Source organism: Camelus dromedarius, chromosome 13 (assembly GCF_036321535.1).
Source record: "Camelus dromedarius isolate mCamDro1 chromosome 13, mCamDro1.pat, whole genome shotgun sequence".
NCBI classification, from domain to species: Eukaryota; Metazoa; Chordata; class Mammalia; order Artiodactyla; family Camelidae; genus Camelus; species Camelus dromedarius.
In genome coordinates, this window is record NC_087448.1 from 50236352 (window position 1) to 50252468 (window position 16117).

The 16117-nt window shown below is 42.6% G+C and overlaps 1 protein-coding gene across 3 annotated transcripts in view; it reads right to left on the reverse strand.

The window, feature by feature from the left end:
* The window catches only part of VWA8 (von Willebrand factor A domain containing 8), a 297615-nt gene that overhangs the window by 40067 nt on the left and 241431 nt on the right, over window positions 1-16117 (reverse strand). For all 3 annotated transcript variants that reach the window (XM_064493121.1, XM_064493122.1, XM_031466068.2), the window contains exons 38-39: window positions 7901-8009; window positions 4240-4396 (exon numbers count right to left, since the gene is read on the reverse strand). In XM_064493121.1, the coding sequence (XP_064349191.1) occupies window positions 4240-4396; window positions 7901-8009 (266 nt within the window). The remainder of the gene's footprint in view (window positions 1-4239; window positions 4397-7900; window positions 8010-16117) is intronic.

Here is a 16117-nt window from a genome sequence, read left to right on the forward strand (position 1 = left end):
AAAATACCTTTACTACATGTGATGCTCTCTGATACTCTCTCTTCTAATCCTCTTGGGGAAGGAACATGTCCCATTTTTTCTTAGAGTCTCCAGAACCAGTACAATGCCTGATACGCAGTGGCACACGATAAACGCTGTTGGATGGAACTTTGATAACGCTGGCTATCAAAAGATAAAGACCTGAAAGGTTAATGATACGTGAATGGTCGTTTCCCAAGGTGACATGCCAAGGTGTCCTTCTACATCTAATTAACTCTCTGCTCTGAAGGACAAAAGGGAATATGTGTACAGGACTTGACCTCCTAACAATACCGCTTATGTTTAGTTTGGGCAATCTCTTAAATCTCTCTATGAAGTTTCATTAGATTAAGTTATGTCTCAAGCTTCAAGCATCATTGTACAGAAGCTGGTACAATGAATTCTACAGAATATGCTTCCACTCTCTTCATCCCTGGGGGGCCAGTATGCTTTCTCCCGAAGAAGGGAGATGAGTACTTTTCCAAAGAAGGGAGATTAGACAAAGTGTGTAGACACAGCTAGTCCTTAGCAGTGGGAAAATGCACTCACACCCACACCCACACCCACACCCACACACATATCAAGCAAGGAGCCAGGCAGCTGGTAAGACCTCTCATCTTTGCAGAGAGATGAGAATTAGGTCCAGTTACAGGGCTGCCTCTGGTGCGATCACATTGCATCCAAAACATACCACATGCTGTTCTAATTATGAAGAAATCTGGAAATCATATTCCAAGTTGGGTCAGCTTTCAGAAAGATCACCTACAAGGTGTTCAAAGCTGATAACATTCTGAAAGATGAAGACCGAGGCAGGGAGTGGGGAAAGGAAATAGGAAATTTTAGCCTCTGGATCAGACAAGCCTCCCAGTGCTAATGCTCTCAAGCCCACAAAACTAGCTGAAAATATGTCTTTCTGCTGCTTTAACCCTGATCAACTGCAGGGCACAGCTGCTCCACATCCTAGTAATCTATGTGGACTAATTGCATTTTGTTGGCACAGTGTATCCTTAAAGGGTGTATTTACTGTTACGTAAGAGTCTGAGAATTTTCGTTCTCATTTTACTTTTTCGTATAGGTCAGACTTAAATACTATAATTTTGGATCAGTTATGAAGAAAACAAACATAGGCTGAGATCTACTGTTTGAGGCTGATTAGTTTTGCAAATGGTAGTGGGTACAATTTCCACAGCTGGTGCCCACCTCAAACGCTTTCCTGAGTGTGTAAAAGTACCTCGCCGTCGGTTTCACTCACGTTTTATTGGCTTAATGTTTCTGTTCTGCTTTATGCATGTCTTATACTTGTCTACCTCTGTTATTCTTCCTGAGTTAATTGATTCTTGATATATAGGAACCAGCAATCCAGATACAAATGAATGTTAACTAAATGCTATTATGTTGATAATGTCAAGAAGCCATCTTCAAGGCAATTTGGTGGATCTCTAGGGTGATGGAGAGGTCTGGCTGTCAGTCTGGTTTTAGCCAGTCTCAGAATTGAGTATTAAAGGGTGATACCATTGCTTGTGCTCATGTGTGTATTATTCATTCCACAAATACGTACCAAGTGCTTGCCACGTACCAGGTTCTGGGTGTAGATACCGGGGAAATACTAGAGGGCAAGACACCCTGCCCTCAAGGAACTTGCAGTGGAGAAGAATCAACTATTCACACAAATAATTACATAACGGGACAGAGTGATAAGAACAATGGAGAAAAGGCACAGGGTGCTATAAAAGTATACATGGGGGAACTTGACCTCATTCTGCCTGTGTCTAGAGTTGCAAAATAGCTTTAAAGCTAATTATTAGATGACAGTGAGGAATTACTACTTTTTAAAGACATGATAATAATATTGTTTTAATTTTTTAAAATAAAATATTTCAGAGATATGCTCTGAAATATTTCATTTCAATATTTCAGATAGAAATCTGAATAGAAACAGATAGACAACCTTGGATTTGCTTCAAAAATACCCCAGCGGTAGGGACTGGGAGTGGATTCAGATTTTTCTTCTTGAGGTTGGAGGGACAGGTCCACAGGGTGCACTACATGGTTTTCTCTACTTCTGTTTATGTTTGAAAAGTTTCATGATAAAAAGTTTAAGAAAAATATTTAGCCATCCTAAGTTGAATAGTCATCAGATGGGAGTATTTACAACCTGAAAGTAGAAAGCCCCATTCTTCTGTCTGTTTGGCTATGTCTTGTCTTTCTCAGGGTTTCCACGTCTGTTTTTATTTTGCCTTCTCCTTTCCCATCCCCTCGCCCACCTCCTCTGTATTTCGATCACCTTCTGGTATTCTTTTACTTGGATTTAGATTCTTCCCGGCAGCATTTAGTAGAGGTGTATGGTCTTCTCACTTACTCCCTTCCCCACTTTTTCTCTTTCCTCCCTACTAAATTTACTACTAAATTTTCCTCTTTACTAAGTTTAACTGCCTTATCACAGATAAACTTCTTTCGCCTGTGGGGCAACGGTCCTTAATGAAACCAGGCTCCTTCCTGCTACCATGGAAATTGGAGGAGGGGTTGTATATATACTTGTACCAAGCACTACTTCAAGGTCATTCTGCCTTCCTGAGAACTACGTGTGTGTCGGAGTATTCTAGCCATTTGTTCACTTGCACAAAAATTGAGACTAGACTTGTGAGGTTTGCAGTGTGGAAACAACAGGAAATCATTAATTGGGGAGGAGAGGATGATGTGTATCTAATTATTCAGTTCTTTTCCTAAATAAATGCTTACTTGTTTATATGAAATGCAGAGCCATCTTTTATTTTTATTTCATTTTATTGAAGTAGAGTTGATTTACAATGCTGTGCCTAGTTTTCTGTGGAGAACAGTATTTTAATTCTAACGAGACCTTGCATTATAGAATTCCTCCCATCTTTTTTTGAGAAGTTGAAACTGCTTTCATGCCTAACATAGTTATTTGCCCACATAACCCCTCTGAGAGGAAGGGGAGGGAAGTCACCTATCACCAGAAGAACAAACTGACGTCCAGTGAGGATAAATCAATTGTTCAAGGTCTCCAGGGAAGCCAGCAGAAGGGCTGAGAGTTAACACTTTTGTCTTATCTACCTGCTGAGTGCACGGGGGTCCTAAGGCTCGCAGGCTTTCCTGAGGGTGTGGCGGGAGGGACTTGCATTTTTGTCCCCATTGTTCTGAACTGTTTACTTGCAGGACGTATAAGCACAGTACAGAATGCAACACCAGATGTTCTCTGTGGGAGGAATTTCAGAACTCACATACGCTGGAGCATGCTTTCTGGAATTGCACCCAGCTCCTTCACAGGGCACGGCAATGTAAATCTGTCTCCCAAACCGCTACCAATGCCCTCAGTCCCGAAAGAGAGCTTGCTGGTCCTTTGGCATTTTTCACTTTTAGCCAAGGAACACACGTGGATTGTCTAGTGAAAGCGTCATGTGGCTTCTTCTCATTATTTTAGGTGGTTCTGATCAAAGTGGTTCAGAATCTCTGAGAGCCACAGGCTTGTCGGCCCAGATTTCAAGGCCTCCCCCCACTGACAAGGCCTCTGCAGTCAACCTCACTACCCACCACCCCCAGCTGGTACCCTGTCCCCTGGATTGGCAACCTCACTCCCCATCACCTCCAGCGGCTCCTCCATTATAGACACTCTGCTTATCCTACCCTGGTGCCTCTGCTCACTTGGTTTTCCCTTCTTGGAATGTCCAAATACCGGCTGATCTCAGGCCTCACCTCACATCAGCCCACTGACCTTACCCTTCTCTGCACTGCCAGAGGGCACAGCCTCCGGACCACGTGACTTCAGCACTCAGCAGGGTGTGTGTGTGTGTGTGTGTGTGCGTATATGTGTATGTGTATCTACAAGACTTCTGACAGCAGGAAGGGCCCACCACGTAGAGTTATCTGAATTCTGCATGTGGCCGAGGAACAGATGTAGATGGGGTGATTTGGGTTTCAGTTTCTCTTAAGAGAAATATTTTTCGTTTTACTTTCTCATGTGTTCAATTTCTTCCTCTATATGATCACATGTAATCAATACGTTTAAATGAGCCTGAGTAGAAAGAGTGGGAGATTCTGTTCACTTGACTGTCTCCATCGGAGAGGGAGGTGGCCCTGGATTTGTGGTCTAAGTTGCTGTGTGAGGTGGAGAATCACACAGGTCTGGGTCTACCCAGAGTCCACTGTGACATTTCACCACAGCGGCCGACGCTGCCCCTAGAGGCACCGGGGACCACTCACCTCTGCTGAAAGGCTTTCTGGCCCATCTCTCTCGCAGCTCTCTTCACCTCCTCGGGGACTGCATCTTTCTCAGCCTCGGAGACCTGGTACACTTTGTGGCCTGCATCCAGCCGGTAAGGACCACCTTTGCCACCCAGACCGGCAGTGTCTCTTCCCCCTGGGAGGAAACCGTGAGAGCCCAGGTTGTAAGTCTCATCCCAACCACAAAACAGAAAGTCAGATCACGGCTCTGAGGTAGTCCTGTGAAGCATATTCATTGTACTCAGCTAGTCATTAAATATCCCAAAGACCTTCTTCTGGAAACACAGGGTGTCCCCCTCGTCTCCATCCAGCCAAATCCCACCCCCATTTCAAGGCTCAGTCCAAATTCCACGACACCTCATCTGAGGACTCCGCCTTACAGGGGTCAACGCTCCTGTGCACTATTTGTTATGTTTTAAAACTCATTTTTCTTTTCTCACCACCTCCAGAGTGAGTGGGATTATATTTTATATATCTTTGTACCTTGTACCTAAGGGAGTGGCGTGAGCATCATACATACTTAGTATATATTTGTTAATTAAATGAATAACACTCCTCTCCCCTCACATGTTACCTCATTTTTCCTTTAAAAAAAGAGAAAGATGGCTAGACTATAGATAGTGTTTCCTCTGTTTGGCAAATGATAAAAATGATGCTCAAAGAGGTTAAGCGACCTACTCATGACTTCATATCAGTGGCTTAGCCAAGATCAGAAGCCAATTATTATACTAACTTTGACTTTTAGCTTGAATAATATATAACAGATAAACACTGCCAGCCTCAGAACAGTTTTTCAATGTAAACCCAAATGTGTGTTATGTAATACTGTATAACATTATGTTGTAAATAAAAATTAAACTCCTAGAAGACTAGGTGGGTAATATAAGAAGCAGTGAGAACTTGGCTAACTAGATAGGACTTGCCTTGTCTAAATACATTCAAATTCAAATTATTTTAAACACTACGTCGATCCCCAAAATACGTATATTGGCTAGATTTGGCCTCTGGGCTATCAGTATTACTCCTGCTTTATAATAATTAAAATACTAGAAATCAGTTTCTTTTGTTCATTCACACATAACTTGGGGACTTAAAAGAGACTCTAATACTGGAGGGGCAGCGTAACATTGTATATTAATTACATTATGGATTTGTATGACATACTAGTATCGTACAGTACAGTCTTGCATGGTTAAATCAGACTGCCTGAGTTTGAATCCTGGCTCCAATGTGAGTCACCTGTCCTTGAGGGAAGTTCCTTAACTTCTCTGTGTCTCAGTCTCTTGATCTGTAAAATGGAGATACTAATATTGTTTACTTCACTTAACTGTCATAAGGCTGGAACACTTACAACAGTATCTAGCACAAAGGAAGAGCCCTGTAAGTGATTGCTCGTATTATTATTATTTAGACAACTTCCAGGCACATACAATGAGTCATTTCTATATTTTATAAAGTGGAAATTTGCAGGCTTAATTTCCAGGTTAAATTATGATACATTTTTCTTTCCTCCCTTGAAGCCTTACTTGGTGTAATAAGTCAAAAGCAAGAACTCAGCATGCATAGCTTCCCTTATCAAAGTCCAGGTAGGGCATTTCCTTTTGGGAAATACCATGAGAAGAGCCTATTAATTATAGTATTTTTTATCCTTTAATTTGAGCACATCTTATTTCATTTTTACTTGGAAATTGCTGATGGAAAATTCTGTCTTAGACATGTGTGATTCCTGGCTCTCACCCAGGGACAGTTACAGGCAGAGGGGACCGGTACCTGGACAAGGACGAGGAGCTACAGAGGTGGAGAAGCCGCTTCTGGGACCTGACTCCCTTCCTACTGGAGGCTCTCCTTAGGTATGAGTGGATCATGAATGAGAGCTAAACTTCCCGGGTGCTGGGATGACATCATTTTCGATGGAAGAAGGAAAGGACCACAACTGTTTAGGGGCTGGTGTGAGTGATAGTCAGCATGGGAAAGTGAAGGTCCCTTGGGAAAGTCATCCTGGGATGGAGAGGGCGTGGGGACAGAGTTCTTCATGACTTCCACTTCCAAGAGCCTTTAATTTGTACTACTTACATGAAAACGTTTGCCAGAGATTCTAGACTTCAAGGCATAATCTTGAAGCTAATCTTGGGCATCCTAAATCTGTTCATAAGACAAGGGGGAGAAAGGCAACGGAGGGGTTTTGATGATGAAAAAGGAATCATTTGTGTCTTCTTTTTTTTTTTAAGATTCCACATATAAGTGACATCATATGGTATGTTTCGTTCTCTTTCTGGCCTAGTTCACTTAGAATGAAAAGGAATATGAAAAGGAATATATGTCTGTATACGTATGACTGAAACATTGAGCTGTACACCAGAAATTGATGTAACATTGTAAACTGACTATACTTCAATAAAAAAAAAAGCTATTAATAAATGAAAAAAAAAGAAGAAAAGGAATCAAGTGACTTGTTGAGTCAGAGCTAAGTTCAATGTAGACGATTCTGAAGGAAAAGAAAAGGAAGGTGAAGCAACAGAGCCTTGATAAATTGAAAAATCAAGGCTGGGGCGGGGAAGCAAAATTTGGGTCTTCAGCCAGGACAGATATGTGAGTTGGGGGACACAAGCAGAATAACAAGCAGGAACCCCTGCTCCAGAGTAGCCCACTGCTGGGAACCTCACTCCGGCCAGCTCGGTCCACAATGCATTCCACATGGATGAAATCTTGCTGGCTTGACACTAACTTCCAGATCAAAGGACATTTTCTAACAATATCCTTTCTTTAAAGCTGATGCTTGATGAATAAACACAGCAGGCATGCAAGAAGTCCCCAGGCCTATTTGATAGCACATTGTCCCAGCCCAGAAACCCATTTCCTCCTGAGGCCGTCAAGGCCGAGAGGCACAGACCATCTTAAGGGAAGGCGAAGAGTGGGGCCGGTGCCAGCGCTCCTCACAGCCGAGATAAGATCAGATGGTGCGCACGCTGTCTGGCCCTGTTCCTGCAGCCCAGCAGATGTGTCTGCTCCAGCTGCCGTGCAGGAAAGAGGAAGGCAGCGTTCTTGGGAACAATGCTGTCGTGGGACAGCCAAGAGGAAGGGATGGACCCCAGCCATCGGCTCAACCCGCAACCTCCTCCCTTAGCTCAAAATCCTGCATCCTCCACAGACTCACTTCCGAGACGTGGAGGACAAGGACCATTTCTTTTCAAAGTCAGCTGGCCAAGAGAGAATTTACTGTAGATTTCTGGCACCATCCCAAGGGCATGGAATTTAAAAGCGGGAATTAACACTTTTAATGAATCCATTCTTCATGCCAGGTCTTGAGCTCAGTGCTTTACAATCATAATCTCATTTAATTCTCACCACAACCTTGTGAGGCAGTTAATACTGTTATCCCCCTTTGATGGATGAAGTAACCCCGGGACGGCTGGAATGGTCTTAGGTCAAAGGGTAGCGGAGTCTTCAGGACATCACATGCCAGGGTTTTTTCCGTGTCTTGACATAGACTGGGACAGAGGGCAAAGGCACAATCCAGCTGACTGATGGGGGAGGCAGAGAAGGCAAGACAGTTCCTGAGACTTCTCGGGTGGGTGTGCTTGTCCACATGGGCTTGTGAAGTTTCTGGAAGCCCGACCCAGGAGAACACAGTGCTACCAACCTGTTCCGCCAGCCCAAGTGTTGCCGCCCACGTGGGGCATGTTGTCTGGGTCCTCCTTCCCGTGTTTGGGGGAACTCACGTCTTCACCACTCTCTCTGTTGATTGTTATCTAGAAAATGAAGGAATAAGACATTAACACTCTCCATGCCCAGCAACAGGAAGTGCAGGACGCAACGAAGAATTCTTTTTCCCCAGTCCTTAAGGTATCTCATAATCTCAGGCCACAGGACACAACAGATGCTGCTCGTTTCTGGCAAAAAAGTCACCAGATTTAACATCCATTTACTTGGGAAAGAAACAAATTTAATTTAAAAAAAATTAAAAAAAAAAGAAAAGAACTGGACTGAGTGACAGCTTCAGAATTGTCCTTGTGCAGAATACGCCTTGAGCATTATGTGAAGAATAAGACCTACCACAGGCAGGGAAGATGGATCTCGCCGGGGACTGGCACTCTTTTGATAGTTTAAAAGGACCACTGCCCACCTGTTCCAGCAAAGTCACAGCAGATATGCACTGACCTATTTAATTTTTAAAGATACCCCATTCCTCAGAGAAACATTATTTTATATAAAATATATAGAAAAGAAGAACAGAAAATGTATGTCCGTGTGCCTCAGTGATAGATGTTATACACATGGACACTAAAAACCATGTATTTCTTTTCTGGACCCACTCTAATTTTATTATGGTATGTTACAGCTTTCCTAGTTCATCTCTCTTTTAAAACTGGATTTACTACTCCTGTGAATCAAACAGAATAAGTGTCACTTTAGTCTTCCTCTGAGAGAGCTTGTGGCTCCTTCATCGGTCCCTAATTTAATTCAGCACAGGTTCACCAAAAGGACCGATAACCAGGCAGGAGGAACACCATCCTAGCGGTCAGCTCGGTAGATATTACTCCACAACAGAGAGAACGTGAAGCAGTTACATCCGTGGACCCTATGAGCCTGCTCTCAGATAGAATGGTTTTCAGGGCAGACCAGCTCAAATATGTATTTATATGTTCAAATAAGACATACAGAAAATGTACTGGCAGGACATCACTGGAAGGACCACGGGGCCTACTAAAGCCATGACGGATTGGTCACCGCCCTTGAACTGCTTACAAGGGAGCAGGGGAGCTTGCAAATGGCCCTGAAGCATGAGGCCAGGCCAATCTTTAGAGCTGACCCATCTGGCTTTCCATCCTAGATGTTAGGATGAACGAAGGTAGGTAGGTAATTGAAGGCCTTGGCAAAGAAAATGGCTATTAAGAATACATTCAACATAACTTCTATTGTCTTATGTCTAGACTAGTTCATTTCAAATGTTATGACATTGTAAAGAGATTTTAATTAACTGGACCTTTCTGCCATTAGCTTTGGCAGCATTAACAGAGCATTTGCCAGAAGTTCAGCATACCTGAAGAAAATTTAGCAGCCAGGACATGACAATTGATATGAATTCCACACATGTAATCATGCTCGAAAGATGGGGGAAAATACATTTTTTCTCCTTTAAAAAAAATTAAACTATGCAGAATAGCTAACAACATTTAGAGAATAAATGAACATTTAAAATACTTTCCCCCAAACTTGCCACCACTGTCCAACTTTTCTAGAGGTAGTGTAAGAGACAGGTAGTGAATGGAAACATGTATATTGACTACAAGAATTCCTAAAAAAAAAAAAATGAATTCTAGGCTGGCACTAACCAATATAATTTCTGTGTTGATACAAACGTTTTTATCTTAAGTATCTAATATGGCAGTCATCAGCCCAATGTGGCTATTGAATACTTGAGGATGTGATTTTTAAATATTAAATTTTAATTAAAATTGAAGTTTCAGTTGCCACATGTAGCTGGTGGCTATCTCACTGGACAGCACAGTACAAGGATAAGTTTGCTTCCGCCCAGGAGATACTGTTTGCTTATCTTTGTAGTGTCCGGCAGATGTTTGCCATGAGAAATGAGAAAAACAAGAAACATTTCAAAATTTTGTAGAGTTTTATTCTGTTGTCAATTTAAGAAATCTATAGTAAAGCGACGACTACCATCTCACTGATGTTTTAAAACAAACATAGTAGAACTTACATATGGAAATACACCTATTATAATAAGATGACAAACTTATTTTTCATACATAGAGATACATTTATGACCATAAGGCTGCTCAAAACACTTCTGGACTGCTTCTGGTTGGATCTGCAGAATCCATGGCCAACTTTAAGATTTTTAATGGTGACAATTATCTACATGTTAAAAATAGATTTGATTTTTAAAAAACTGCCAAAGGATACTTGGAGTTGACATCGGGTATGAACTATCTGCTAATTTGCTTTGCTCCCTTCGGCAAGTCAGTTAACTTCTCGGGGCCTCAACCTTCTCATCAGAAACTAACACTGCCATGCTCTAACTGCTTCAATGATTCAAAAGCTGGTAAATAAGGGGTTTTAGTCCAAACCAGGTGCAATTATACAACAACGAGGACTCACTTGCTTATAAGAGTTGTGACACCACAGACCGATTCTAAAAGATGAAGTTCCAGAAATGGTCTGGGCAATGGCAGTATTATTGGAATTGTTGTTCTAAACACCATTCCTCACTTTAGGGTGTGTGTGTGTATATTATTTATTAAAAATAAATAAAAGAACTTCAGAAGAAGCAAATAGAAAGCAAATTCCTACATGACTAATAACTTCCATCAAAAATGAACCTCCTTTAGGCACGTCACACAATCCAGTTATTCTGCTATAAGAGAACAGCCTTCTAAGAACAAATACTAAAAATGATGGCACAGGGCAAAGGAAAAAGCCTTTCAAACAGCCCCCATTTAGTTACGTCCAAAATCACAGTCTTGAAGTTGCAGAGACAACTATAATGGGCCATCAGGGAGGCAGAAAATTTGCGATTCACCTTCTGGGCAGAAAAGTACCGGTGTGTTCTTTGCCACCTGTGTGTCTTGCCAGACCATCTTCTGGGAAATGGCACTGCTCACACTGCCAACAACAAGGCAGCCCCACACCAACCCCAGATGGGAGTCTAGAGATGTCTCAAAATTGACAAATTCTTGACAAAACCAGTCATCAGCTCAAATCTGAGTCATTCTAGAGAAACACATATCATAAAACTCCAAGGATGTTTACTTAAAAGCACGGCATTTGGGGAGTGTATCTAAGCCTGTGTCATTTCATGAATGCCATTAAACTCACTGGAGTCTCTTTCTCTAGGAGGGTGGGAGGAGCTGATCTGACAAGAGATTTTCAAAGCCATTTTAGGGCATCTCTTACGTGAGTTGACAATGATTTGTGAAAGGTACAAGGCAGGAAGTCTAGGACAGTCCAACCCAGCACAGAAACTGGAACAGCTACTGGGGAAGGCCCATTATTTGAGGAAGCTTGCTTCCTGGGGACAGAAGCATGTGATAGAGCCATTGCTCACTCGGCAAGTTGATAAACTGCTGAATTCTTTCAAGTATGTGTTGAGAAGGGCTTGGAATGCATTTCCTTCACGGGTTGATTTCATCTAGAAAGAGCTCAAGTAAATCAGTCCAGTTACTGAAATAGACGCTACGGTATTCACTTAAATGGATCAAAGTTTTCCCCAAACCACAAAATATCGTGGACTCTTACAACTGGTGTTGCAAATTGATGCACACGCGAAGGCCTTTGATGTGTTTCTCGCAGCTGACACAACCTACTTCCTCTTAGATAAGTGTGCTGTAGTCCTAAGAACTCTTTCATATCCTCTTTCATACGGCTTCAAATGGAAAAAAACATGGATCTTGTAAATTATAATGCATAAAAACGTTCCAGAGTACAGCAACCCAAAACCCGAGCAGGGAAGGGACATGACTCATGAAAGCCTGTAATTCTAGGCAAGGCCGTATATTTTAGGCTCCTCCTCAAATGCATGATTGTTAAAAACCATCAGTAAAATGATGTAAATAGCCAGGATATAATCTTGGAAGAAAAGTTAGTTCTTGGAGGGATGCCTGGACGACACAGCTGATGTGCATTCTCCAGCTGGAGACTAGGTGTGGCGCGGCAGAATTTCTAGTTGCCTACCCAACATTCACTCCCTCTTTCTTCTTTTTAAACAGAAGTCAGATGAATCATGGTGAGCTGGACTTACGCCCAGCCATCTCATTCCCCTCTGCCAGCGATAGGTCTCGGGGAAGGTATGTGACCCGAGATGGAAGAGAAAGTCGGTCAGGTGGTTTCTGGGAAAGATCTTCCTCTCTCACTGCCCTGGATGTACCGCCCTCCCCTTCCCTCCAACACAGATGCGCTGCTGCCTTGGGACGCAGAGTGAGGATGTGATGCACGGAGCTGTGGCCTCCGTCTGGGGACCATGTGGCAACAAGAAGAAGGGGGCAGAGGGAAGGATGGAGGAGGCTACGGTTGAGCTGCTGAACCCACCAGGGGGTCACTTACTTCTGATCTTCTACATAAGTGAATGAATAACGCACGTCCTTATAGTTTAAGCTACTGTTAGTTGGGTTTTCTGCTACTCAGAGTCCACTGCATGCAAACTGATCCACGTCTTAAAGGATGAAGGAGAGGCAGCAGGGCAGAAGCCATTCTTGATCTTCCGGATGATGTCTTCTCCCAGAAGATGCACTTGAAATGTTCTGACATCAAAAATTGCCATAATAATATCAACACAGAAATTCTACTTATTACAGTTGTGTATGATTTTCTCGATTGATTGGTAGGCCACTGATCGCATTCACTCGTTTATTTTCTTATTCAAACAGGTCTGTGTATATTTATGGTACATCTAGTGCTCACTGGGATATGGAGATAACACGGAACAGGAGAGTGTTTTATAAAGGGGAACGAAGTCACAGCACAGGGTGACACAGACCATAATAAGGCATTAAATCTGTCTGCCTGCAACATGATTGTCTGAGGTAATTCTTTTAAGTTAGAAGTTTCTTTCACAGATACAATGAAAGTCACACTTATATGTCCCTAGGAATGATGGTCTTTCGTATGAAGACAGCTCATTAAAAATAAAAGCTGGGCCTCACCTAGTTTTCATAAATAACATGCGGCCTCCACAATGATAACACATGAGAAAAATACTGTCCATAGGCAGCTTGTGTGTGTTCCAGTGTCAACCTCTGGCAAAGCCATCGAGTATGCAATTTATCTTCAGCTTTTCCTTGGCCGGCGGCAACGTGTGCTTTCAAATAGTCAATGACCTCCTGCCTTCTTTAATCCCGCCTCACTCTTAAGAAGCAGAGAACGATCTGGTTTTTGATCATTAATATTAAAAAATTATACTGTAGCTGATACTCATTTGTACTAATCAGCCCCACAGGGCATTCACACTGTAAGTGTCCTTGTCATTAGCTGAAAAATAAAGTCCTGGACCCTTTGCCCACTTCCCCAAACTCAACCCAACTCGGTCTACCCTCCTGCTTTCTTCTTGAACACTCCTAGAGACCTACGCATACTCTGTTTTCTGGCACAAGTGATGGGCTTGGTAAATATGTTAAAACATTTGAAATCATCACCCCAAACACCCTCCTTCCTCTATCTGATATGATGTTCTGCAATACATCCCTGTATGCACCCTGTGTTATTCCTCCACCCGTGTTTATAGTTTCTGACAAAGATGTCTCACTGGAATGACCCTTTTCGCTAAGTCCGTTACTAACCAACAAAAACACCTGATCTGATGGAAACAAACAACGCTTTATAGATTTCACAGGCTTGGCCTAACAGGAGGGCAAAATACCGATTTATGACTATCTTACTCCATCTTTTATCATCTGACGGTAGCCATTGGCATAGTGGCTTATACATATATCCATGAACATAATAGATGCGTAATAAAGATTAATGCATGTGTGGGAGGCAGTTCAGCCACAGAACATTAAGAGTAAACTTCCTTGCATACAGTCCTCTCCACAATCAGCTGTCAGCTGGGTGTCTGCTGGGACTCTTCCTGGCTCTTTCCTGCCAGCTCGTAATTGGCAAACAGCACAGTGGGGCCGAGCCCCTGGGCAGCAGAGCCATCCACCCCGAGAGGCAGGAAATACAGGGTCTTATTGGCTCTGGATTGTTCTTAAATCCTGCCCCTGCCCCTCCCTCAGCTTGACTCTAATCCCTACCACTTCAGCTCAGTTTCTGGGGACCCCTGCCGGGCCTGGGGTGCGTCTGTGGGTAGCAGCTTCTCTCCTCGCTCTCTGGCCCAGACAGAACCGCCCAAAACCAAACGATCCGGCTGCAGAATTCATCCCACGCAACCTCTCACCTTACTTAGAGTCTTTCACTTATTCATCTCTTTCTTCCATTTAAATTCTACAACAATGACACTAATGAACTTATTGACAAAACAGAAACAGACTCACAGACATAGAAAACAAACATGATTACCAGGGGATAAAGGGGTGGGAAGGGATAAACTGGGAGTTAGAGATTTGCAGATACTAACAACTATATATAAAATAGATAAATGACTAAGTCCTACTATATAACAAGGGAACTACAGTCAGTATCTTGCAGTAACCTATACTACCTATAATGAAAAAGAATACGAAAAGGAATATATGTATGTATTTGTATGACTGAAACATTATGCTGTACACCAGAAATTGACTCAACATCGTAAACTGACTATACTTCAATAAAAAAAAATTCTAATAGGAACAAAAGATGAAGACTTTTGGAAAACCTGAGAATACAGAACACTGATAATGGAATCAAGGGGATATTTCTGGGGTTAAGATTGTGTAAGTACAAACAAATCTTCAAGGGAAACCAAGCGTTGTTTTCATTGTGTGTAGGTGAGGGGCAAAAACAACTGGTAAAAACCCACAAATGACTGGCATGGCGACAGTGTACTGAAACGGAAACGCCCCCTTTGGCTGTCACTTGACAGGCAGAGTATCCTCAGCATTCTCACAAAACAACTGCTAATTAAATTCAGAGGCGGTGGAGGCAGAGCACACTGTCAGGTCTTTATTCTCCCCTTTCTCTTTTTGCCTCTTTGATTTTTAAGAGACTTCAAAAGGTTGACATTCAACCCTGGAGTAAATTCAAGCCTGGCTATCTGACTTCCAAAGCCAAGGAAAAGTTAGCAATGCGAGGCCACCTCAACTACGACAAAGAGTGTGCAAAATGTTTTGCTTTTGTTCTGTACAAGGTGGCCCTGGCAAGAGACATCTATTGCCATGTGCTTTTATTATTATTGAAGCTAAGATCTCTTCTGCCATGTCCTGGCCAGGTGATTTCAGTCTTACACTCCAGTCTTGAGTTCTCTCCCGAATACAAAACCTGCTGGGCAATTTTTAAAGCTATTGTGCCTTCCATGTGGAGAGAAGTCTCCGAGGTGTTAAGTGTAGCTAGGAAAGGGAAGGGTGGGTAGGAAAGCCATCCTACTGCTAGCGTGGGTAGAAGTAAAAGGGGGCTCTAATAAGACCCAGGGTCTAAAAATTCTTGGAAGCACTGACCATCACTGCATGCAAACACATTTAGCGTGGGGGGAATTCTTTTCTGAAAATAGGAATGCTAACTGACTCAATGTTGGACGAGTTATTATAGCATACTCCTCATGGAGAAGGTATTTGTAGCATCAAACACTGGCAAATGGTTTTCCGTTGTGCTTATGCTAAAGTCAGGTTACGTCAGTACGCATCACTTCTTCCAGCTATTTTTCATCTGATTGTTGGTTCATCATCTCAGACTATAATCATGTTTATGAAGTCATTGCCTCTTGATGTTTACCCTGGGTTTCCTCAACCATTTCCTCAAGGCACACGGAGTTCTTGTAAAACCTGTGTTTTCACATCCAGCAAGACAGTCTTCCTTGGCTTCCAACTGGCCTGACATTCTCCTACGCTTTTTGACAACCCCTGTGAGTCAAAGCTATGAACCAGAATACAAAATAATGGTGGAAAGAGAGGCCATAGAGAAATAAGCTATGTGCACTGCACACAGACACAGAGCTCAGTAGAGCATGGCCCATGTCCCTCACTAGATGAGAGCATTTCTGGTTTTGTGCTCTAAGGCTGAGGGGTGAGGGACACTTCCAGGCTGCTGCACTAGCTCAAAAGGGAAGAGTGTAAAACACCACTTGGAACACAGGCAAAATATATACATTAAATAGCTGGAATGTACACTTCTAGTGTATGCATATACACACATACATTTTTAAAGAAAGTATTTCTTTAAGTGATAAATAGCATTGCTATGAATCAGTGCTATGGGATGTGAGGGAATACCC